This window comes from Dasypus novemcinctus, chromosome 10 (genome assembly GCF_030445035.2).
Source record: "Dasypus novemcinctus isolate mDasNov1 chromosome 10, mDasNov1.1.hap2, whole genome shotgun sequence".
Classification (NCBI taxonomy): Eukaryota; Metazoa; Chordata; class Mammalia; order Cingulata; family Dasypodidae; genus Dasypus; species Dasypus novemcinctus.
In genome coordinates this window covers 60,923,988-60,949,854 of record NC_080682.1, presented here as the reverse complement: position 1 = coordinate 60,949,854, position 25,867 = coordinate 60,923,988, and the positions used below count along the sequence as shown (strand labels likewise).

Below are 25,867 nucleotides of genomic sequence, written 5' to 3'. Positions count from 1 at the left end.
TATTTTAGGTGCTCAAAGATGAGCATTTGACTGCCTAGAGGAGGTAAGGGCCTCAGTGCCTTTCATCTCTAGGTCATTTGTCAGGGCTGGGCTATGGCAACCAAAACTTGTGATAATCTCCAGCTATTTATCTTTAAAGCTATCAACACCTGGCCTTTATAGGATAAAAATTTGTCCAGGGAACATGAAACATCTTAGGCTAGTGACTGAAAGGTGTGCCCACTAGGTAACAGTCAGTCATCCTGAAGCGCCATGAGGGCTGTCACAAACAAAGAGTAGGTCCAAACTAAAGTTTTTGCCTCAGATTTACTTGCATAGAGAAGCAAAACACGCATCAATTTCAGTGTGCCACAATCAACTCAAAAAGTTTCTATGGAATAACATGTTCCTGTGTAGCATAAATAAAAGTCATCTTTGATTTAGTATGAACCAAAAAGTAAAATATTTGAATGTGGAAAAAGGGAAAGATGGGGGCAAATTCTAGGAAGTCTTTTGTATCATGGTGCTTGTATAATCAGGGATATGAAAGTAAAAAGGCCCTGGTTCCCTCTTTCTCTAACCAGTCAAGGTAGTGCTGTCCTCTCTCTTTTGGCCCCAGCTAACGATCTGATGAAATTCTCCTCAATTCATAACTAACTTTTGTGACTGGCTGTAGAGCTCTGGTAATGGACTCTCCTCCAAGAAAGGTAAGCCTGGGGGTAGGGAGGGGGGCGGAGGGCAAGCTTCTGAACAAAGGCAAGGCAACAGAGTCCAAAACACTGGTTGTGCCCTCAGGCACATAACCCCAATTTGTAAACAACAGGGTGTTCAGTGTCCTTTTATGCAAGACAAAGACCCAAAAGAAAGACCCTGAACATGTTGGTTCTGCCTGAGAAACATACCAATTGTCTGGAAAATGGGCAAAGGTAAGTGCTTAAGATAAACCAGCTGGAAGTAGTCATAGTGGGCTGGGGGTAGAAGACCAAGGTTGTGTGTTAGTTGTCTTGGGTCTAGGGCTTTTCAAAGTGTAAAGCAAGAGAACAATTCCTATGCATCAAAATCAGAGTCCAATGTAGGCAGATTTCCAAATATGATGGAGGAGGTTGTTGTTATGGGGGGAGGAATGGGGTGAGGGGGGTGGGGGGTATATGGGGACCTCAGAGTTTTTGAATGTAACATTTAAAAAATAATAAAGACAAAAAAAAAAGAATTTAATACAATACTAAAGCTGAGCGCCTAAGGAATTCAGAAGTCGAGTTTGAGAATATCAGCCTTTAAAAATCAGCAAATGATTGATCTTTCTAAATAATTTTTAATATGTAATTAAATAAATTAACTAAAAGTAACTTGGCAAACACATATAGTGGTAAATAACAACACATAAACTCACTCTTTCCATCACATCGACAGTTCGAGTTGGACTATTAGGCCTCAAATCTTTTTTGCTGATATAAACAGAGATCTCTCCAGTGTCTTTACCATTTTCAAATACCTGAAAAATAAACACATTAAAAAATAAAAATACACACATACATTCATATATCCATACACACATACGTAAATGCTGGCACTGTTCATTTTGCACAGTACAATGTCAATTGAAGGGTGTGCATATTAGAACTCGCAAAATAAGGACCACTTGAATAAACAAGTAAGTAATTGGCGGTGAAAATCTACAGGAGTAAGAGAATAGTATGAAGAAATTCCACAGTTTCTCCCTTCAGACTCAGTCTTTTACCTGACAAGTGTTCCTTACAATCTTAAAATAGAAGGAAATCAAGACTTTTAAAGATGAATCATTGAAAATAGATGCTTAGATGGGGCAGGCATCAAAGAAGGGTCAGCTGGCAACAAATTAACTCATTTCACTCTTGAAAACACAAATATCATGAGGAATGTTGGATTTATTTAAAATATGTCAGTGTTCAGCTTACTTTTTGACCCAATAAGATGAAATTCTACTTGACAGATTTATTGTGAAACATGATGAACAGCATCCATTTTAAATGTATAATAAATTGTTGAGAAAAGAAGTAAAACTTACATTTTATTATGCAACATTTGCTGGGAAAAAAATGCTAGCAAACATTCTGATCAAAAGACTCCAAATTTTAAAAATTTAAAAAGTTTTAAAAGACTCCGAATAAACCAGTGTGACAGAGTGGCTCTGCTAGAAGGCAACATCTCTTCTCTGGCCTCAGTGAGGACTGCACTTTGGGGCGGCCCATTCACCAGGCAAGAAAGGAAACCAGAGAGGAAAGAAACCTGATGAATAATTTAAATCCTTGCTCTCCCCCCACACACACCTCAAAAGTTCTTTTCTTTCCTTTCTGATATGCCTATCACATAGGAGTGGCCATTTTATTTATTTCTGATGATTTTCCAGAGAAGACAATTTGGGAGACAAGATTAGACTAGATTATTATTATAAGAAGAAAACCATCTTTTTTACTTTTGAGACAGTTTGAAAGTTATTTAATGAGTCCTAGCCTGGGAAATCTGCAACTTAGGCAAGAAAGAGAAAAAGAAAGATTCATAATGTTCAAGAATTGTTCCTCTTGTGTGCTCTCCTTCTGTTACTGATTGTCCAGTGAAGAAACTACAGTGCTCAGCCTTGGCACATTGATATTTCACATCCCGAAGTATGTTTTCTTAATCACAGCATATATGTTTTTGGTTTTTGTTCATTTTCCTGAGTAAGGATACCCTCTAAGCAAGAAATCTCACTCCTTTTGCAAAGAACTGTTTAAACCGAACTGCCTGCAAACCTACGAAAATTAATGTGGGAGGAGAATTTTATTGCCCCAATAATCTCTTTGGAGTGCTAATCTGGAATAAAATTCTTGAAACACCAGAGATAAAGCAATGACAGTCACAACTCTAAGCAGTATGCATTCTGCAAGGTTAGTGTTAACAAAAGCTCAGTTTGGCGAACTTATTAATGTGCCTTTGTCGAGACTTGCTAGACAAGAAGTCAGAGTGCAGCAAATTATATTCTAGAAAATAGCAGTGTGAGTGCCAACTGCCAAACTGAGAAGGCAGCTAGGGCTTGGTCAACACCTAAGACCTTCATTAGCTCACTACTTTCTTCACTATCACTAATGAGACTTCATGTCCATGTCCAGAAAAAGTGTTATCTAAAAGACCACTGGCTATTGCCTCCAAAAAACCTATTAGGACATAAAAAGAGTTGTTTAAGTGAAAGTAATCTGCCCTCTACTAGGTCATATGACGTGCTTTTACTGCATATCTACAAAAATAAAAAATTTCCCAAATGGAAATCTATGAGATTCTGCTTTTCTTAAAGCCTGGCTCTGGTTTTTAAGCTCTATATTAAATATACTCATATTTTAATGCTTCAAGTAGTATATTTATATATTTTAAAACATCTTTTCTTCCTTTGCAAGAGGAATATTTTTCTTTTTAATGTCCAATGTTTAAACAAAAATAGCTCTCTAGACAGAGTTTCTATGATGGACTAGATATAGAAAAATAAAACATAGTCTACCTTTTATTTTCCTGCTGACTGATCCTTGGCTATAGAAAAACCAGCTCCTCTATTGGTTTCCCAGTAGCTCTCTGCATGGCCCCAGCTCCCTACAGTTCTTAAGTTAAATTCTCACCCTTGAAGAGTGATGATGTAAAAACCCAGCTGAGGCTAGCCTTGGGTCCCAAGGTGTACGATAATAGAACCTAAAAAAAATGATCCAGATCCTAGTGAAAAGCATGGTAGCTAATGACCACTGAAGACAAACCTAGGGATAGGAATTTGTTTGTATGCCCTTAGTAACACAAAGTACAGGGTTTTTAAGGTGAATATTTTCCATGTACCAAAATCTTTTTACTTTTCTTCATGTCAGTATTGACTTTTCTTTAGTGGGATTAAAATACATTAACATCAATACTTCAAAATATCTTGTTAATCAATTCATTCACTGAACAAATATTTTTTCTTAAAGATTTATTTATTTCTTTCTCTCCCCTACCCCCCCAACCCCCCAACCCCTCCGATTTTTCTGTTCTCTGTGTCTATTTGCTGCATCTTCTTCTTTGTCCGCTTCTGTTATTGTCAGCAGCACAGGAATCTGTGTCTATTTTTGTTGCATCATTTTGTTGTGTTAGCTCTCTGTGTCTCTCTTTTTGTTGCATAATCTTGTTGTGTCAGCTCTCCGTGTGTGTGGCACCGTTCTTGGGCAGGCGGTACTTTCTTTCACACTGGGCAGCTCTCCTTACGGGGCGCACTCCTTGCACATGGGGCTCCCTTGCGCAGGGGCACCCCTGCGTGGCATGGCACTCCTTGCGCACATCAGCACTGCACATGGGCCAGCTCCACACGGGTCAAGGAGGCCCGGGGTTTGAACCGCGGACCTCCCATGTGGTAGATGGATGCCCTATCCACTGGGCCATGTCGGCTTCCCAACAAATATTTATGGAGTGACTACTAGGTACCAAGCACTGCTTAGGATACATCAGTGAACAAAGATCCCTGCTCCTGACTGACTTAGTGGATTGGATGGAAGCACAGACAAAAAATAAACAGAACAGAATAAGTAAGTAAATTATGTAGCATATTCTAGGTACATCTAGATCTTGTGAGACCTGAAGCTTATATAAAACTTGGTAGACCTTCTTTTAGAAAAAGAATGCAAGATTACAAATGCAAAACTGGATATGAAACATTTACTTAGAATGAGAAAAGAAAGCATAACCATTTATACATATTTAAAAACCTCATACATACTAAAAATATTACAAAATCCATAAAAATCACAAAATGTTTTCAGTAACTCTAACATTTTTTTTGTGCTACATCATCTTTGATCATCTCTTCATATGATAATTTTATAACAGTTCTATAATTAGAATAGAAAGATAATTTGGTCTTCCTTCTAGCATGGTTAATCAACAATTTTTTATTATTGATAGAAGAGTTTCTCTCAGTTTCATGACTTTATTGGTCATTTTATATAATTTTTTAGGATTGATATCAAATTTGGGGGAGCCTCTATCAGGTTTCTTTAATATACTAGCTGTAAAATGTGGAAGAATTTTCCACAGATTACCTGGCTCTGTTAATTTCACATCCTGTTTCTCCTCTACCACCTACCTTCTTTTGGTGTGGACACTCTAAGCACAGGGGTTCTTAACAAGGCGTCCATGAGCTTGAATTGAAATTCAAACACATTATTCTTGTGGGGATGTGTTGGTGTGGATGTGATATATTTATTAAATAACACAGTATAGTGTGGACTTAATAGGGGGCTGTGGTTTTCACTTGGCTCACAAAGTGAACAAAAAAGGTTAAGAACCCCTGCTTAGCACGTATTCAGAAAGCAATACACGCTATGTCCAGCAGGCGGTAGAAGCCTTCCTAGAAGTTCTTCCCGCACCAGAATGGCTAGCAGAATATGAACTAAAGAGGCAAGTGATTGCAAACCACTTTTGACATTCAACTATACCCAACCTAAATATTTCCCCAATTTCCCTTAACCTGACCTCAAAAATGCTGGCAGTCACTACAACATCACCAGAAACAGGGAAAATCATGACAGAGAGGAAGTTGGAGTAGAAAGAGACATCCAGTCTTTACCAATTATAATTAAAATATATTATGTTTGCAAATTGTACTAAAACATATGATCATGTGAACGCAATACTGGGGCTTCTCCTAGGGCTTCAGAAAAGGGCCTAACCAAGGGAGGGTCCCTGTAGCATAAGCTTCTTTGGCTTCACACTAAATGTACCTTTGAGTGGGATTAGAATGTGGTAAATGCTATATACAGAAGAAAAAGTAGAGCAGGGCAGGGCATATAGGGCCTGGGATCAGGGAATGGGTTGGGTGTGGTGGTTGCGATTTTCAATAGGGTGGTCAGACTAGGCCTCATAGAAAGGAAATATTTGAGCAAAAACTTGAAGAAGGTAAGAGCCAAGCAGATATCTTGGAGAAGGGGAATGCAAGCAGAGGGAGACTCTAGAGCAAAAAAAAGTACAGCAGGAATGTGTCTGGTATGTCACAGGATCTTCAAGGCAGCTAGTGTGACTACAGGAGAGTGATGAGGAAGGATAGACAGTAAGTAAACATAAAATCAGTGGGTCAAGGGGTGGGGCTCCTAAATGGGGAACTGCTAGAGTATGACAGATTTTCACTTACATGTTTCAAAGGATCATAATAGCTGCTGGGTTGAGAGTAGACTATATGAGGTAAGAGTAAAAGACCAGTTAGGACCCGATTGCTGTAATCGAAAGAGTGGGTGGTGATGGTGGCTCAGATCAAAGTATTAACAATGGACATGGTGAGAAATAGTGAGAAATGGTGAGAAATAGTGAGAAATGCCTATTTGTTCATTAGCAGGTCTCAAAAATAAAATTTGTAAAATAAAATATTTCTGAAGCATGATTTCTGCATCTTTGGGTATAAATAAATCAACCTAAATGTAACCGCTCATGTACATTTTTGGTGAAGGCATAAAAATGTCAACAGAGCATTAAAAGAATCTTATTTACTGTGAAGATTTTATAGAGATGGTGACCAAAACTTAAGCCACATGGGAAAGGATGACCTGAATAGGAGTCACAAGCTAATGTGGTTCTTGGGCAGCCTTCCCAGACTTCACTTGTGACATCAATTTAAGGACTCATGTAAGGCCTAGTTCAGTGTCATTATGTGGCCTTTAATGCTATAAGTCTAGTTAAGACCTAGCTGTGGGGAACAGCCATGTTCCCAAAGTCTCCATAACTGCTGGTCAGACCACCCAGGAAGCACTATGTGCGTGAGCAGAAGGCCAAACACCCAAGCTTCAAAAATGCCTCAGGATGCAATGCTGTCAAGAGGCAATAATAGAAAAATGACACCACAGTGCAGTTGCTGAAAGTTGGGAGGCAGTACAAAAACAGAATTTACTAGTAGAGGCCCAAGTGAAGAAAACGAATATAAAACAGGGAAGAAGAGATGTGATGTGAGGGCATTTTCGGGACTTGGAGTTGTCCTAAATGATATTGCAGGGACAGATGCTGGACGTTATATATCCTGCCATAGCCCACTGAATGGACTGGGGGATAGTGTAAACTACAATGTAAACTATAATCCATATGGAGCAGCGGTGCTCTAAATGTATTCACCAAATGCAATGAATGTGCCACAATGATGAGAGAGGCTGTTGATGTGGGAGGAGTGGGGGTGGGGTGGGGGCGGTATATGGGAACCTCTTGGATTTTTTAATGTGATCTATGTATCTTCAAAAAACACAATAAAATTATCTTTCAAAAAAGTCACAAAAATTAACCAACATATTTCAGGTGAAGAAGACTAATTATGTTGGAATAAGATGAATTTGCATGTTTTCTTAGATTGGGGATCCCATGAAGCAAACTGTGAGACCAAGTTTGTCCACTGGAAGTTTACTGGGAGTGTTCTCAGGAGCAATATCCATAAGAGCAGCAGGACTGGGCAGAGGGAGAAGGTGACCTGGATGTGGTTGCAACCGAAGATCCAGTTGGTTCCTTGGGGAGCTGTGGAGCTGGGATGGTTCTTTGGAGTCGTCCAAAATTGAGGAAAGGGATCCTTGCCTTTTTAGCCCCACAACAAACAAACGTTGGATTCAGGTTGCCACCAGGGTGGGAACCCAATCTTGAGTGAAGCAGCTCCTTTCCACTAGGACAATTGTCCCGAGGGATTCAGCTATGGCAGCTGGGAGATAGTCCTGAAGGGTGGATCCTGACAATGTGGCACAGGGTCTGCTCTACACGTGCGGGGTAATTCAGAGTGAAGGATGCACTGTCACAGACATCAACTCATTCACTACTTAAAGTAACTGGATTTCATAGATGAGGCTCAGGAAGGTTAAGTGACCTGCTCAAGGTAGATCTACTCTTAAGAGAGGGAAATCTTTAGACCTCAAGTCCTTTGATATTTTTAATTACAGACATTATATCTACTATTAGAGACTACCAATATGAAACTTAACATGAAAAAATTTCTTTAAGGCATAGGAAAGTATTTTATAGTAGGAGGTGGAAGTTTTTGCCAATGTCAAAGAACATGAAAATGAAAATGAAAATAGTTTTCTTATGTGAGTAGCTAATTAGCCATGAAAAATTTTTGATCCAATCAGAATTCAAAGTCACCTTTGGAGACAGAAAATGAACTTTCACTGAATTAAAATTATGTATGCATGAAATCAAATAAAGGTATTGTTACTTTCTCCATTGTTATAAATTTGCAAGATTGGTTTTAGAATATCCACGTGTTCTATATTTTCGCAAAGGTATATTATATAATTAATCAAACAGTAAACATGTCTAACCTTAATATTCAGTTATAATGATAATCCTAAAGCAAATATTAAAATTATATCATTCAGGCAGTGAAAATTTAACAATGAATTAAAAAGTTTATACTACATACAAGAAAAAGTGTCTTAATGCCTAACATAGTTGTGTTTAAACAGTACTTAACAGGTAAAGAGATATGTTTTGCCCCCAGAAATGAAAATGCACTTAAGTGAAAATAAATGATATAACTGTTAAAACTTCATCAGTTTAAATGGTATCTGGACCAAAAGCCAAAAACATTTTTTTTAAAGCTCCAAAAAAGGTATGCTTAAAAAATAGTTTTAAGGGACATTTAAAATTTTCTCTGTAAGTTATAGCAGAGCCCAGCATTCAGAAATATATAACAGGATGGCTGCCTGTAGGGTAGGATTTTATGGATGAAAGGAGAGACTCTAATCCCAAAATATCTCTCCCCCAATTTGCTAACACTTGAAATTGCAGTTAGAGATTCACTCCTCTGTCAAACTAAAATACTGCAGCTCTGTGAAAGGAAATGATAAGGAAATAGCAGTATTGGTTATTGATCTTTAAGGCTGAGCTTTTCAGTCCAGACTCCCTGGAATTCCTGCGAGGGATGGGGCAAACAGTAGCCCCAAGTGGAAAATCAACCCTGATGATCCTGTAGATCTGTCCTGGTAGATCTTCCTTTTATGTATTTTACATAGTAGATTTCAAGAAAGGACTCTGATCTGGAGCCTGAGTAGGGGTTAGGGGTGGGATTAGGGGAAGGCATCAGCTCAGAAAAAGGGCCAAGAGATGCTGCGGGTGAAGAGACCTAGAAGATGGACCTCACAGGCTTCACAGTTTCCTTGGGAGAGGGGCTACATGCTTTTCCTTTAAACATTTAAGGTCACATTTCAACATTTTGTTACAATGTTTAAAGAAAAAAAGCACACACACCCCTTTTTCAGTGTCTCTTGGTGAAGTAGTATTTATAAAACAAAGTGCATGATTCTGCAAAAATATTCTCTTTGTAAACAATTACAGCTCTCCCTAAGTTCAATATCTGAAAATGTTTAAAATTATCTAGAAGACATTGGCAAGGTAAATTTGCTTGCTTGTCATGTACTATAATAAGTAATTTCAACAAGCCCTTTATAAATGAGAATATTTCAAGGAGAAATGGGGCAAGGATTTCACTTTGTCTAAATTATTTTAGTAACTAGAATTTTATTTAATAGGGATTAAAATATCAGGTATGTGGGCCATGTCAGTAGCTGAGTAGAATGTCCGGTATTACATACTAGAGTTAAAGGTTTTTGGAGGCTTCTGGGCTCAACATGTTTCCTCTCATCGAAATTAAAGGCTTTTTTAATGAGAAAAACAAAGTTACATTCCCCCAAATTCTATTTTACTAGAGAAGATAAACATTATAGACTTAAATATAAAACCAATCATCGGGCTTCCCCAAATTACTAGCCTCAGAGATCATATTCTCACTTTTGATAGAGTATGACTTCTTAATGCTATTAATTTTCTTGTTTATCTCAAATATTCATTCAAAAGAAGTTCCTCCCTAAAATGAATGGGTACTCTGAGTAACTAACACCTATACAAAAGCTTACTATCTACAGCAATACATTTTTATTTTTAGGAAATAGTCCATTTTTTTAACCATAAAATAATATCGAAGCTGTATATATAATCTTGAATAGATACAAATGCACCACTTCTTTTGCACTTACTAGAAAATCTGTATTTGTTTATGTTCAAATGATGAATTTATGTTTTAATATATTCATGATGAGCCAGCCTAACATAGATGTCATTGTGTTATCCAGGGGACCAGAACATATGTAGGAAGGGAATTTCAGCAACTTGAGCATATCAAACACTCTGTGAAAAAGCTAATTGAGAGGTAAAAACAAATTAACTGCTATGGAGAAGGACAATCTCCCTGTGAGAGAGTATGTGCCTTCAACAGTAAGGTTCAGTGGTTGCATTTAGTCCGCGTAAGCTGCTGGGACAGTCATAAAGCTCTGGCCCATGGACTTTCCCTGCTGACTGCCCACCTGGCAATTCTCTGGGCACCTACAAGGATGTCAGGTATGCACAGAGAAAGCCTGTCTCATTACAACAGGCACTGCATGGGAGCTAATGCCCAGACCAATTGCCCTTCCCTGGTTTTGATACAGACAGTCTTTCTCTTCAGCAGGTCTAGCAAGGGAAGATTGGATCTTCTTGCACACAGAGATTTACACCTGGCTGCAGACGCCTGTCAGGAAATAGGCTAGGGTGAATACACAGGGTTTTTATTTTTCACAGCCAACAAAATAAATAAGACAAGATGGGAAAGAGCACTGCAAAGAAGAATAGGTGAGAGGCTTCAGAGACTGCTGCTAATTTGCTATCCCATGAGATGTTGAGAGGCATTGACAGGGTCTCAATTTCTTTAGCTTTAAAATGGGTGGCCCAACATTTGCCTACTATGGTAAAATCTAGGTCTGAAAATTGAATATGTCCATCACATTTTGCCCAATGTTTAATGAATATTCTTAAAATCACAAAAATACCTTGAAAATTCCAACTTTGCTACTGTAATCACAATTCCTTTTAAAACGAAGGTCTGGGAAGTGGATGTGGCTCAAGCAATTAGGCTCCTGTCTACCATATGGAAGGTCTTGGGTGAGGTTCCCCAGGTCTTCTGGTAAAAGTGAGCTGGCCCACGTGGAGAGCTGGCCTGTGCAGAGAACTGACACAATAAGATGACACAACAAAAAAGAGACAGAGGAGAGACACTGAGAGATACAACAAACCAGGGAGCTGAGGTGGCTCAAGAGATTGAATTGGAGAGAATAAATAAAATAAAACAAATAAAATAAAATGACTGTCAAGTTGGCATGGTTTACTACTGCACATAGAGCATATCCCAAATTTGTTTTCCCACTGTTGGCTCAGGTAGATTAGGTGAAATAACAGAGGAGCTCAGAGGTAAATACTATCTGGAAAAGAGGATAATTGGGAGAGGCAAGGATCAAGGAACACATAATGGAAATAAGGGCATAGTATGCACACAAAACAGTAAAGAGGTCATCCAAAAATATTCTTGTCTCAATTTTATGGAAATTGCCCTCAGTTATATTCTTCTATTCATTTAATTGCTCTAGTGATATCTAAATATTTAAATAAACTCCTATTAATACAAATGGAAGGTTAGAAAACTTTAAAAGTAGTTTAAGCGACCAAACAGTATGCAAATCTCAAATAGTTTTGTGGTACTCTTGTGCCATTGACACAGCATGTTCAGGTACCAAAAGCATAGGAAAGGCCAGAGGGTATTATGGGTAAAAGTTATCAACCAATTTGCCCAAATATAAACCGGCCTGTAAACTAATGTAATGGGAAGACCTACATATTCATTTCATTGTCAACAAATAGTGTCATTTGTTCTAATTTTATGGAATTAATCATGGGCTTGAGCCAAAATGATGCCCTAGGTTTCGCTGCATCTTCACATAGTACCTAGCAATGTCTTTTTCATGATATGCAGTTGATAATGTTGGATTTACTGATCTACTCGCTTTAAAAATCTCCTTTCGTTCTGTCACTAGCAATATAAAAACTTAGATACATACTACTTGGAGGATGAACTAGTTGCTGGACAAAGGTACACTTTAAAAGATAAATCTCCGAATCATCCCTTTAACAAAGCTTACATTTCTTTATCCTATGAGGAAGCTGTAGCAGTTTGATATGGTTACGAATTCCACAAATAGATATTGGATTATGTTGGTAATCTGGTCTGTACCTGGGCGTGATAGAGTTATGACTGGGACTTTGATTGGGCCATGTCATTAGGGCATTGAGTCCCCACCCCTTAGTGGGTGGGGACTCAGATAAAAGGCATGGCAAAGGACAGAATGGAGGGTTTCTGATAGTGGAGTATTGATGTTGGAGTTTGATGCTGGAGTCTTGAGATGGAGTCCCGAGAAGTAAGCTCATAGTGGAAAGAGAAGCAAGCCCCAGGACAAGAGGACCTGAGACAGGAGAACATAGAGGAACAGAGATAGCTCCTTAGACATGGCAGAAGCCCCGGGGAGAGAGAGACATTTGCTTGATAGTCAACAGCTGGCCTTGTGGAAAGACACAAAACCTAGAGTGCCTCATAGTCTTCAGCTCACCTCATGGAGAAAATAGAGGACCTGAGTCCAGAGAAAAGCAGGACCTGGGAAGAGAGGAACCCTGGAAGCCTGAACCCTGGCAGACATTGGCAACCATCTTGCTCCAACACATGAAAAAAGACTTTAGTGAGGGAAGTAACTTATGCTTACAGCCTGGTATCTTTAAGCTCCTACACCAAATAAATGCCCTTTATAAAAACCAACCAATTTCTGGTATTTTTCATCAGCACCCCTTCGGCTGACTAATACAGGAGCAGTATAATCAACAAATATAAACATAGAAAGACTAAAATGAATCTCTAAATCACAGCCTTCTGGATTTTGTTTTTATCCAAGTTAACAAATTCTACCATATCTCCCTTGCTGAAAGCCAAAGTACATTTATGTAAAGTTAATGAAGTTTAAGCTTAGGCTCCTTACTTACTGGGCTTCTGGGAACTATGGAGTATTCTAGGTGAGGCAAGGAAACCAGATAGCCATCAGGCAGTATTTCTATGTAAGCATTTCTGATAAACTGCCTAAAAAGGATCTCAGAAGAAAGAAACTAAATTTCCAAGCCTCTATTAATTTGTCATGATTGACTATCTCCTTCTAAATAAATATTTATTTTCAGACCTAATTGGGGTGTCTACCTGATCGTCCAAGCTCTAGGCCCCAGAGAACCTGGATCTGCCTCTGATCCCAGGACGCAGAAGACAACCCTCAGAGTTTCATTGACCAATTGTGGACGAAAAGCACTAATTCCAGTGAAAAGATATCCCTGTCCCCATCTTCTGCTCTGTTTCCCCATGCTTTCTCCCACCTACAGACACACTACATACCCTTGCTCATCAATTTTCTGTCACAATCACCCACCTTCCTACTAGTTTTTCCACCCACCAGCCCCTACAGATTTGCTAATACCCTTTCATATCAATCCTTTCTTTCAGACATCTTCCTGCTCTCCCAGGGAAACGCTAACATTTCTGACAGGATCTCCATGGGGATGAAGAGGAGGAGGGGTTATAGGGAAAGAACAGGGCTAGAAAGGCAGGAGTTACTGAGCCATGGCTAAAGCAGATGTTCTCATAGTGGCTGGGGGTGGTGGTGACAGGGGGTATGGATAAAGGGAAGGTCTGGAATAGTAAGAAGTTGCTCCAAAAACTTGTTGCCTGAAGGGCTTCATAAATTATGAAGCAGCTTTGAGTTGTGACCATTAAAGGTAAAAATGATAATTAATAAACAAAAAACCATCCCATCACACTAAAAGCGTGCTATGATGTGAAGGCATGAGAAGGTATCAGAATACAAAACAAAACAAAACAGTCACACTGTGGTTGTGGCTACATAAGACATGTGACTGCATAAGGATATTATGTGCACAGGGTGAGAACAGTGATGTAGGAACAACATGATTGTGGGTGATACAACATTTTCCTAAAACTCCCCTAATGCCATTTCTTTTTTTTTTAATTTTTGTTTTTAAACAAGGAACTTTCCCTCTGCAGAAAAGACCATCCATGTTTAGACTGTTCTCAGTCCTTTATCCTGTATGCTCATTTAAACTTGCACTGTATTATGCCATGTGATAGCAACAATGGGACTGAGGCAATATGAGGCACAGAATGAGTGTGTCATTTTAAGAGGTCACCTCCTAAAAGTTAAAACAGGAGTATAGCAAAGGACCTAACCAAAAGCTGATAGCCTTTAATTGTCAATGAATGATAGAATGAGGAAGAGAAGCTCAGCAGAGATACAATAAGAGAAAGTACTCCAGGGATTTTGAATCACACCCTGACTCTAGTCACTAGTTGAGAACCACTGCTTAAGTAGATGATGACGGCTATAATCAATCATTTTGTTTTTTAGAATTGAGTAGTGGACTCACATATTTAGCAGATTGATATAAGTCATCAAACAGAATATTAGAAAGATGATCATATTCATTTTTCTTCTAACAGACATTTTTCTAAGATTAAAATGAATAAAAGGAGGAAAAAGATTTACTATAGTTACAAATTTAAAATGTATTTGTGTATTGATATATCATCTAACAATCTGCAAAGTACTTGCCACAAGATGGGGAAAAGTTGTTCATAACCAGAAAAGACAGGGCCATTGCCCACAGCAAGTTATAGATAGCTGAGTTAGAGACTGTGTCTGACCCAAAGGCAGCTCATCCACAGAGAACAGACAATTGCTATCAACTGATTTTGGAATCAGTGCAAGGTGGTACACTTTGGCCTTTGTTCAAAATCTCTCTGGTTGAAATTAGCAAGTTCTAATTAGCAAGGGAATAGAGAAAGCTAGCCATTCAAAAAGATTTGCAGTTCTGAATATTTAGGGTATACTTTGTGAACCAGTTTTGTCTCTACTGTCTGGCTATTTCAGACAGGCTGACTTTGGAAAGCCATAGATCTAGTTTCTTTTCCATACATCCAGACATATGCAGGGAAGGGAACAGGATGCAGACATGCATTAACATGGATAATGTTCATTAATGTATTTACAGTATCTCATTTAATTTTATATGAGGAAATGGTACTTGTCCATTTGTCTTTCATGACCAGCTTCCCCTTCTAGCCCAATCACTGGAAAGGGTAGCCCTATGTAGCGCATGACTCGGCCTCTCCCCAACCCCTAGCCACAGCCAGTTGAATTAGTATTGGGCACCTGATTCAAGGCTGGGCCAATCAAGATGGATTCTCTCTTTAAATAATTTGAACCAGATTATATCGAGACTAATCAAATAATTATGAACATTTAAACATAAAGGTCAGGGCTAGTGGTGATAATTTTTCCTACTTGTATATAAGGGACTGAAAAGAGAATGAAACAAGAGATGTAGAAGTCTCACAAAGAGGAAGAGATGAGAGATAATGGGACTTAAAGAGCAAGAGATATGAAGAAGTAGTGACTTCCATGGGAGATCCTGCTATATTACCTGGCTTTCATTTCTGTATAATTCCTTTCTATGTTTTCAACAGTACACCCTTTTAATTTGAGACTGTTTGAGAAAGTTTATGTTGCAGGTCATCAGAGAGTTTTCATATAAACATGGGATTAATATCGGCAGAGCTGTTGGAAAAAGAGGAAGCTAGAGAGCGAAGAAATAAAGTGAAAGCTCCCTTTACCCATGTCTGGCCCAGCTCCAAGAGAATAAAAGATTGAAGCTTTGAAATGAAAGCAGTACTTGAAGATTTTCCTCTATGCAGGATTGTTCAGGATCTCTGAAAATGTGAAGGACCTCTTTATATCCCTAGGACTTATTACTACAATTCAGGGTGGTCACCACTACAGGGTGATGTTGAACGAGTAGGAGTATGGTCCAGTGCTTAAATCTTCTTTCATTTAACAATTTTCTGATGAGAAAAGTTAGTCATAAGCCAGAAATCTTCCTTTTAGCAAAACAAAATATATTGTTGAATGTTGTATAACTTTCTAATAATAAGAAAATTACTATTAGAAGCAAGATTTAAAGAAATTAAAATTCAGACACAGCTTTTCTCAGGGAAGATGTGGGAAGATGGTGATTGACTAATAGGCAGAGCTCAATGCTCTCACAAAAACAATGTAGAATGAGCCAAGGAACCTGTCCAAGGAACCTTCTTTGGGGGTCAGCAGACAAGGACAGTGCTGCACAACTCCCAGGAGGGTGAAGGACAGAGAGACAAAGAAGCTAAAACAACAAACGTAATTACCAAGACCCCGTGGGGGCTGGGAAGGGCTTCCCTCCCCCTCCCACAAGATATTAAGCTAGGGTAAAACTGTTAGCTCACTGCACCAACTGAGAGGGGAACAAACACCTACTTCCTTCTCAGCTATTTCAAGGGAAAAGGGAGGGGAGGTCAGGATGCTTTTCTTCAGTGAATTTGGCTAAATGGAGCCCGTTTTGAATCTCCAGTCTGGAGGTTCAACACAGGAACACGGAAAAGCAGAGACTGAAATACCTCTGTGGAAAAGTGCACTGGTTAGCACCATCTGCCGGCCGATCTGGAAATTGCATGGATAAAAACTTCACACACTCTGTAGCCAACCCTTGAGAGAAAAAATCTGTGCCCCACTAGTGAGTCCCTGACCCAATTTTGACATCTTATTCTGGTCAATTTTAAAAACTGAGAATAAGCTGAACCAAATATCAAAGAAGAGTTGTGGGGAAAAAAACAATAGGCAAGAGAGATAAATTAGTCAACAGAGATCATTCACCAACATATTCAGATGCCTAGACAGCAGCAAAAAAATACAAGCCATAGTAGGAAACAGGAAAAGATGTCCCAGCCAAAATAACAAACCAAATATCCTAAGAGATACAGGATTTAATACAATTAATCAGTGATAATCACACAACTCTCCTAAATTACTTCAAAGAATTTAAAGAAAATATGAATAAAGAAATAAAGGATATTCAGAAGACACTGGGTGAGCACAGAGAACAATTTGAAAACCAGCAAAGAAAAGTAACAGACCTCATAGGAATGAAAGACATGATGGATGAGATAAAAAACAAACAAACAAACAAACATTAGAGGCACATAAGACCAGATTTGAATTGCTTGAAGAGAGAATTAGTGATTTCAAAGACAAAACATCTGAGCTGGAAAAGACAGGGGAACAAAAAGAGCAGAGGATGGAAAAAATGGAACAGAGTCTCAGAGAACTGAATGACAATGAGAAACACACAAAAACTGGCATCACTTTTGTCCCAGAAGAAGAGATTGGAAAAGGGGCAGAAAGAATATTTGAGGAAATAACAACCAAAAACTTCCAAACCCTTATGAAAGACAAAAATATCAATATCCAAGAAGGACAATGCATCTCCAAACAGAATAAACTCTAACAGAGCTATCCTGAGACATATACTATTCACACTGACAAATGTCAGAAATAGAGAGGATTCTGAAAGCAGCAAGAGAAGAGCAAAGCATCAAATATAAGGGAAATTCAATAAGATTAAGTGCCAATCTCTCATCAGAAACCACAAAGGAGAGAAGAAAGTGAAATGATACATTTAAGGTACTGAAAGAGAAAAACTGCCAGGCAAGAATTCTGTATCTGGTAAAGCTGTCCTTCAAAAATGAGGGTGAGGGAAGTGGATGTGGCTCAAGTGATAGGGCTTCCACCTACCATATGGGAGGATCAAGGTTTGATCCCTGGGGCCTCCTGGTAAAAAAGAAGAGAAAGCATGCTTGTGGGGTAAGCCAGTGCCTGCATGGTGAGCTGAGTGCCTGCATGGTGAACCAGGTGCCCGTGCAAGTGCCCACATGGTGAGCCTTGTGCCCACACAATAGTTAGTGCCCATGTGGTGAGTTGAGTGCCCACACAGCGAGATGTGTACCCACATGGTGAGCCAGTGCCTGTGCAAGTGAGTCATGGAGCAAGATGATGACACAACAAAAAGAGAGACAAAGAGGTGAGTCAACGTGAAGCACAGCAGAGACCAGAAACTGAGGTGGTGCAATTGACAGTGAACTTCTCTTCACATCAGAGGATCAAATCCCAGTGAATCCTAGAGGAGAAAAAAAGAAAACTAGATACAGAAGATCAAACGGACAGCAAAAACAGTGGGGGGGGGGGGGAGGGGAGGGAAAGTAGTGAAAGGAGGGGAAGGGGGAAATAAATAAAACTTAAAAAAAAGAGAGGGTGAGTTCAAAGTATTCACAGACAAAAACTGATAGAATATGTTACCAAAACACTGGATTTGCAAGAGATACTAAAGGAGATGCTGCAGCCTGAAAGGAAAAAACAAGGGTGAGGGATTTGGAGAAGAATTTAGAAATGAGTTTATTAGGAAGGTTAAACTAAAGGATAAGAAGACAGGCAATAGAATAATATGACAACAGAGAGAAGGACAAAATGGATGAAGTAAGTAATACCCTTACAGTAATAACACTGAATGTTAATGGATTGAACTCCCCAATCAAAACACATAGACTAATAGAATGGATTAAAAAAATATGAGCTATCTGTCTATATGTTTCCTACAAGAGACTAACTTCATGGCTCTTCTGCTTCTTCCATTTGAACCTATAGTTAGAACCAGAGTTAATAGATTTATGTCCAGGAAACTTAAATCTTTGGGCTTTCCATGTGCCAATTGGGCCCTGAATCTGAATAGGGTTGCAACACCTACTCTTCAGTTCTTTGGACTCACCCAGGACAATGAACAAGAAAATGATGAAGGACAAGGAGCAGTGAGAATCTGCAACTGCAAGCAACATAGTCCAATCTATCTGCCCCATGGGATCTAACCCCCTCTCAATTAGAGGCAGAGTGGACATCACCATCCCAGAATCCTTAGGATAGGGGAATGAATGATGGACTAGAGTAGACTTTGTTGGGAATGGGTATTGTATTTTGTGGAATGCCATTTCTGCAGCGATTGAGATGATCATGTGATTTTTCTGCCTTTGATGTGTTAGTACAGTGTCTTGCAGTAATTGTTTTTCTTGTGTTGTGTCTTCCTTGCATATCTGGAAGGGGACCCACTTGTTCATAGTGTATAAAGAAAGAGAGAGAGAAGAGACTCATTTCAGTCATAAGGGTACTACCAGGTTAAAAGTGAAAGGTTAGGAAACAGATGTGGCTCAAGCAATTGGGCTCCCATCTACCATATAGGAGCTTCAGGGTCCGATACCCAGGACCTCCTGGTGAAGGCAAGCTAACCCACATGGAGTCCTGCCCCACCCAGGGGTGCTGCCCTATGCAGGAGTGCCAGCCAACACAGAGAGCTGACACAGCAAGATGACACAACAAAAAGAGACACTGAGGGAGCTGAGGTAGTGCAAGAGAATGATCACCTCACTCCCACTCCAGAAGGTCCCAGGATTAGTTCCCAGAGCTGCCTAATGAGAATATAAGCAGACACAGAAGAACACACAGCAAATGCACACAGAGAGCAGACAGTGGTGGGAGGGGGGAGAAATAAATAAATAAATAAATAAATAAGAGTAAATAAATCTTTTTTTAAAAAGTGAAAGGTTGGAAAAAGGTATTCTGTGCAAATAATAACGAAAAAGAACTAGAGTAGTCCAGATAAACATAAAATAACATTATAGTATGTGAACAATAATTACTCAGTGCAACTGACAAACTGTTCCTGTGATCAGTATTCTGTGCTTTTTTTCATACAAAATAAACTCTTGCTTTTAATTGAGGAGGAGTGGAGAAGAGAGATATTTTTAGATACTTCATTTTTTAACCTTTTCTTATTCATACTCTTTAAAATAATTTATCTGGATCAATAATGATTTAGCATGGTTACTGTTGAACAAGATTTTGAGTTTTTCTGCCTCATAAAATTGTAAGTTGGCAAATTGTTATCTGCTGTAATTCATTCCAAATAGATGTGAAGAATTCCCAAATAGGAATTTGATTATCTAGAAAGAATTATGGCCTAAATGGAAATTAAATAACTAATCCAATAACTTATTTCATTCTTAGAGATTATTATATCCAATAGTTCTATTATATTTGAATTGTTATTTACATTTACAAATGTTTGTTACTATGCTATCTATTTTTATAATTGATTATGTTAAATCTAACCTGGCCTTGCACTGTCACTTAAAATTTTTAATTTCTTTCTATCTGTTTTTCTATTTGTTTTACAATTTTACAATAAAGGATGTTTTAGCAGTTTAAAAAAGCCATTGATAATACATTTTGTATAGATCATATGGGATGTGAATATATCTCAATAAAACTGCTTAATAAACAAATAAATAATTGTGCAAGAATAGCCAGAAATAGCAGGGATGTACAGCAGGGGAAACAGACTAAAAGGTGAGGAATTTCCTTGTTTGTCTGTTTTTTGTTTATTATTATTGAAATAATGAAAATGCTTTAAGAATAATTGAAGTGACGAATGTAAAACTATGTGATTATACCAAATACTATTGATTGAACACTTTGGATAAATTGTATGCTTTATTAATTGTATCGATAAAATTTGTTTTTAAAAAAATTCAGGCTTAGACATAGGCATTTCTGTATACTCATAAACACATTTCTTCAGATTGCCCTTAAGTTGGATATACTTGCTGCCTAATTTACCTTCAGATTCTATTGTTCAAATGTTTGAAGTTAGTACTCATTGTCAATTAGTTCCCAGATTGCAACCTACTCAATGTGATATATAGGCAGCTACCTAATCAACAGAAAGAATTTAAACTAGCTGTGAGTCTAATTAGATGCCTTCAGACTGGCTGACTTCACTTATTTTCACTGCACAAGACTGGCCACTCCAGCCATAGATGTCTTTTCATTTCTTTACTCTCTAATTTTCCCTATGAAAATGAAGCTAAAGAAATCATTTAAATAATTATTTAAAATACTAAATAAAATACTGTGAATTTGCTCAATTTGTAGATACTCTTCAAAGAAGAAAATTCTCACTTTTTACAATTTTGGGATACATGAGTTTGCTGCTAGCATCTCCCATTTTACTTATGTAAAAATTTAGAGAAAGGGGGAGCAGCTCAAGTGGTTGAGCACCTGCTTCCCATGTACAAGGTCCCAGGTTCCATCCCTAGTACCTCCTAAAAACAAACTAACGAAAAAACTAACTCTCATTGGAAGCACATGTAGCTCAGTGGTTGAGCACCTGCTTTCCATGTATGAAGTCCTGGGTTTAATTCCTGGTACCTCCTAAAAAAGAAAAACTGATGCCTCAACCACACCTGAAGATGTGCTGGTACATGTTTAACAACCTGCTAGGGAAGAAGACATGATTATAAATTCTATTGATTTAAAGAAACATAGCACATAACTTACAAATAATAAAATATATAATACTCATTATTGTAAATTCCACATAGGCAACTCATCTCACAGAAGGCTTTCACTGATCATTTTTTAATTTTTTTTATTAGAGTAGTTGTTGGTCTACAGAGAAATCATGCAGAAAATACAGAGTTCCCATATAACACCCCCCATACAAACAATTTTCCCTATTATTAACACTGCATTAGTGTAGTACCTTTTTACACTTGATGAAATAATATTATTATAATTATACTATTAACTATAGTCTATAGTTTACATTTGGGTTTATAATTCTGTTTTTTTTTTAATTTTTATTTTGTAACATAAATACAACTAAAAGTTTCCCTTTTAACTGTATTCAAATATATAATTCAGTGATGTTAATCATATTCACAATGCTGTGCTATAATCACTGCCATTCATTACCAAAACTTTTCCATCATCCCAAACAGAAACTCTGTATCAGTTAAATATTGATTCCCCATTCCCTACCCCCACCATGGGTCCAGGTAACTTGTATTCTAGTTTCCGACTCTATAAATGTGCTTATTCTAATTACTTCACAGCAGTGAGATCATACAATATTTGTACTTTTGTTTCTGGCTCATTTCACTCAACATGATGACTTCAAGGTTCATTCATGTTGCCTCATGCATCAGAATTTCATTCCTTTTTACAGCTGAATAATATTCCATTGTGTGTTTATAACACATTTTATCTATTCATCTGTTAATGGACACTATTTTTTGATAATTGTGGATAATACCGCTATGGACAATGACAAACAAGTATTTCTTCAAATCCCTGCCTACAATTCTTTTGGGTATATATATATAGAAGTGGGATTGCAGGGCATATGCTAACTCTACACTTTCTGAAGAACTGCCAAATTGTTTTCCACAGCAGCTGTACCATTTACATTTCCACCAACAGTGAATGAGTGTTTCTATTTTTCCACATACTCTCTAATACTTGTTATTTTTTGTTTTTATAGTAGCAGCCATTCCAGTCAATATGAAAAGGTAGCTCCTTGTGGTTTTGATTTGCATTTCCCCAATGACTAATGATGTTGTGCATCTTGTCATGTATTTTTTGGCCATTTGTATATCTTCTTTGGAGAAAAATCTATTAAAGTTTTTTGCCCATTTTTTAATTGGGTTGTTTGTATTTTTGTTGTTAAGCTGTGGGATTTCTTTTTGCTAAGTCTCTTTGTTAAGTCTTGTATTTGTAACCACCTTTTGGTGGCAGTTGACAAATAAGTGCAGTTCTGACATGAACACTGATTGATATTTTCATCAATGTTAATAGGTAAAACAAAAGTGGAACAAGGAAAACATACGTCAGAACCGCTCTAGTTAGTCAATAACATGAGCAATCTCTCGACTGAATCAGATAATCGTTTTTTGTATACTGGAAGAAAATACCTTCAATTTTTTTGCACTATTCACAACACAACAACTACAGACATTATACAAGTTTTAGTTTAATTTGCATTGTAAACATTTTTTCCCATTCATTACCTAACTCTAGACCAGGAGTTGGCAAACTCTTCTGAAAAGGGCCAAAGAGTAATAAATATTTTAGGTGTTCCAAGCCATCTGATCTCTGTCTCACCTACTGAACTCTGCTGTTGTAATATGAAAGCAGCATAGACAATACGTTAACAAATAGCTGTGGCTGTGTTCCTGTAAAACTTAATTTGAAAAAAAACAAAAACAAAAAACAAGCAGATTTGGCCCACAGGCTGTATTTTGCCATCCCCTGGTCTAGATAATCAACAAAACAATAAACCAAGCCCTCATTTGTAGCATTTGCCCATTTCTGTGGTATAAATACTCTTATTGTGATCAGTTTCAAGTTATCAACCTGTCATCATTGACATGAATGTGGGAAATGTGCATCATATACTGTTTCCACCAGGCAGACACAATAGGCATAAATAACCTCCCATGTATGAAGTCCCAATGTAATAAAATAAAGTAAAATGTAATAAAATAACTAAGAAATGAAGAGTCTTTATTACTTTTTTTAATATGACCTATTTAATTTAAATTTATATAATTCAATTTTTTTAACTTTTTTATTGTCTTTTTTTTTTTTAAAGATACATAGATGACACAAAATGTTACATTAAAAAAATAAGAGGTTACCATATATATATTCTTGGGAAGTGGGAAGAGGAAAAGAAATTGGATGTTTCAAAGGAGAAAATTGGGGTATGAAGAAAAAGTGAATATGACTAAGTACATCATGGGGGGGTGGGGGGAGAGAATCATAAAGAAGGATAATGCCTGAGTAGCGGGAGGAGGGAACACAAGAGATGGAACTAGGCTGACCAACCAAGGCAGTTTGCCTGGGACTAAGGGGTTTCCTGGAATGTGGGATTCACAGCATTAAAACTGGGGAAGTACCATGCAAACCAGCATGATTGGTTACCGCATTAATGCAATACTAAGTGACCCTTCCCCGTGATCTTACAAAGCTTGAGTGAAACAGCAAATGACATGGTCAAAAATTTTCTACAAACCAGTAGAGGGAACAAGAATTTTACCAAGCTTGGTTCTCTGCCAAAAAAAGTGTCAGCTACTGTCAAAGAGGAGAATTACAGACACCTGGGTTAAATCCACTTCCTGTGCTGGGTGAGGCCACAGTACTTTGCAGTAAGAACACCGGTTACTCCTTCCCACCATCCCCTCTCCGTGGAGTTAGTTGCTGTGCTGTTGATCTAAAAATCAAATAAGCTTCTTGTTCTTTAAGATATTTCATGAACTGTGTATCCTAAAGTATGCACCATAATGTAAGCACAGATATTACCATGTTAGAAAGCTAATATCTCAGACTCTGTACATCACCTTAAGTAAATATGATGTGAATAGGGTGTAAGAGTATCGCTGTGGAAGGAAAAAGGTGTTGTGGTGGATGTATGGGAGTGCTGTGTATTATATATATATGCATTGCTGTGGTCTAGGACTCCTACGAAGAAATGCTGAATAATTAGGGGGGGGGGGGGAAAAAAAAAAAGGATAGGATGTGGAATTTTTTCAAGTCAACATTCTTTATCTAAGTTCTTTATCTAACTTTATCCAAGTTCTTTATCTATCCTTTAAACCCATCGCTATATGCCATTCCCTAGTAAGGGACCATGACATTATATTGGGCTTCAAATTTCGGGGAGTTCTGGATCACAGAGTGTTTCAACAATGGCAATGGAGGGATACTGGTATGGGATACCAATGACAGGTGATATATGGCTGACAGGGAGCTGTACAGAACATATGTCCAGGGTGCATGGTAATGATTGGATATACTCATAGTGGCAACAATTAAAAACCCAGCAGGGGGGGTACTGGGTTCCTGGCCAGTGGTGCTCTGTCGTGGTCCCTAGGGGAGCAGCGATAGTCTCCCAGGTACAGCGGCGGGGACCGGGAGGGAGTGAGGGTTCAACAGTGAGCCCCTGATGCTAATGACTATGCTTGTGAGCTGATAAACCTAAAATAAGAACAAGGCCTAGAGCAACATTGTGCCTGGGAATTTCCTCCTGTCAGCCTTCATGTTACTCAAATGTGGCCAGTCTCGAAGCCAAACTCAGCATGTAAATGCAATGCCTTCCCTCCAGCATGGGACATGACACCCGGGGATGAGCCTCCCTGGCAACGAGGGACCACTATCAAATACCAACTGATGATGCAACTGGAAAAGGACCTTATATGGAAGGTTCAATGCGGATCAGCAGAATATCCATGTCTACATAAAATACCATGACTTTAAAATGCTGTTTGACCTAAAGTAAGGGGGAAATGGAAAGGAGAAATGAGTTTATATGGCTACGAGTTTCTAAAAAAGAGTCTGGAGGCTGGCAGAAGGATTGCCCTCATGCACAACTGAGCAGAGTCAGAGAGACAGATAAAGCAGATACAACCCCCAGATATTGGTTCCTATGAAGGCTAAAGAGACCCATGAGAGTTATGGTCATGGCCGATGGGGTTTACTACCAGGGCAGATGGCCCCTCTCTGGAAATGGTGTTTATGTGTGATGAATCTGGACTCAGATGGGATCTCCCTTCATAAGACCTTCATACTAATCTGCTGGAGGTGCAGTTAACGTTGGGGTTTAAGATATAGTTAGGGGATTTGAATCTCTGGACTGATAATGTGATAGCCAGGTCCTGAGCCTCAACAGACTCCAGCACCTACAATCTGATTTATTGGACTTACCACACTCAGCTAAGATGGAGTTGAAGAAGGACAATCACCACACCATGGAGCCTAGAGCGATTACAACTGAAAATGGGAGGATGGCAGCCAGCATCCATGTGGAATCTGAACCTCCTCTTGACATAGAGGTGCAATGGACACAACCAATCCAATGTCCACATAGAAGAGGTGGCATTGGATTGGGAAAAGTGGACATGGTGGACGATGGGTATGGGGAAGGGCAGGAAGAGATGAGAGGTGGGGGCGTATTTGGGACGTGGAGCTGCCCTGGATGGCGCCTCGGGGGTGATCACCGGACATCGTGGATCCTCACAGGGCCCACTGGATGGAATGGAGGAGAGTATGGGCCATGATGTGGACCATTGTCTATGAGGTGCAGAGGTGCCCAAAGATGTACTTACCAAATCCAATGGATGTGTCATGATGATGGGAACGAGTGTTGTTGGGGGGGGAGAGGGGGGGGTCGGGGGGTGGGGTTG

The 25,867-nt window shown here is 38.6% G+C and overlaps 1 protein-coding gene across 2 annotated transcripts in view; it reads right to left on the bottom strand.

Moving 5' to 3' along the window:
- DCDC1 (doublecortin domain containing 1) overlaps positions 1–25,867 on the bottom strand; it is a 661,015-nt gene that overhangs the window by 283,022 nt on the left and 352,126 nt on the right. For both annotated transcript variants that reach the window (XM_071218130.1, XM_058305602.2), the window contains one exon: positions 1,370–1,471. In XM_071218130.1, the coding sequence (XP_071074231.1) occupies positions 1,370–1,471 (102 nt within the window). The remainder of the gene's footprint in view (positions 1–1,369; positions 1,472–25,867) is intronic.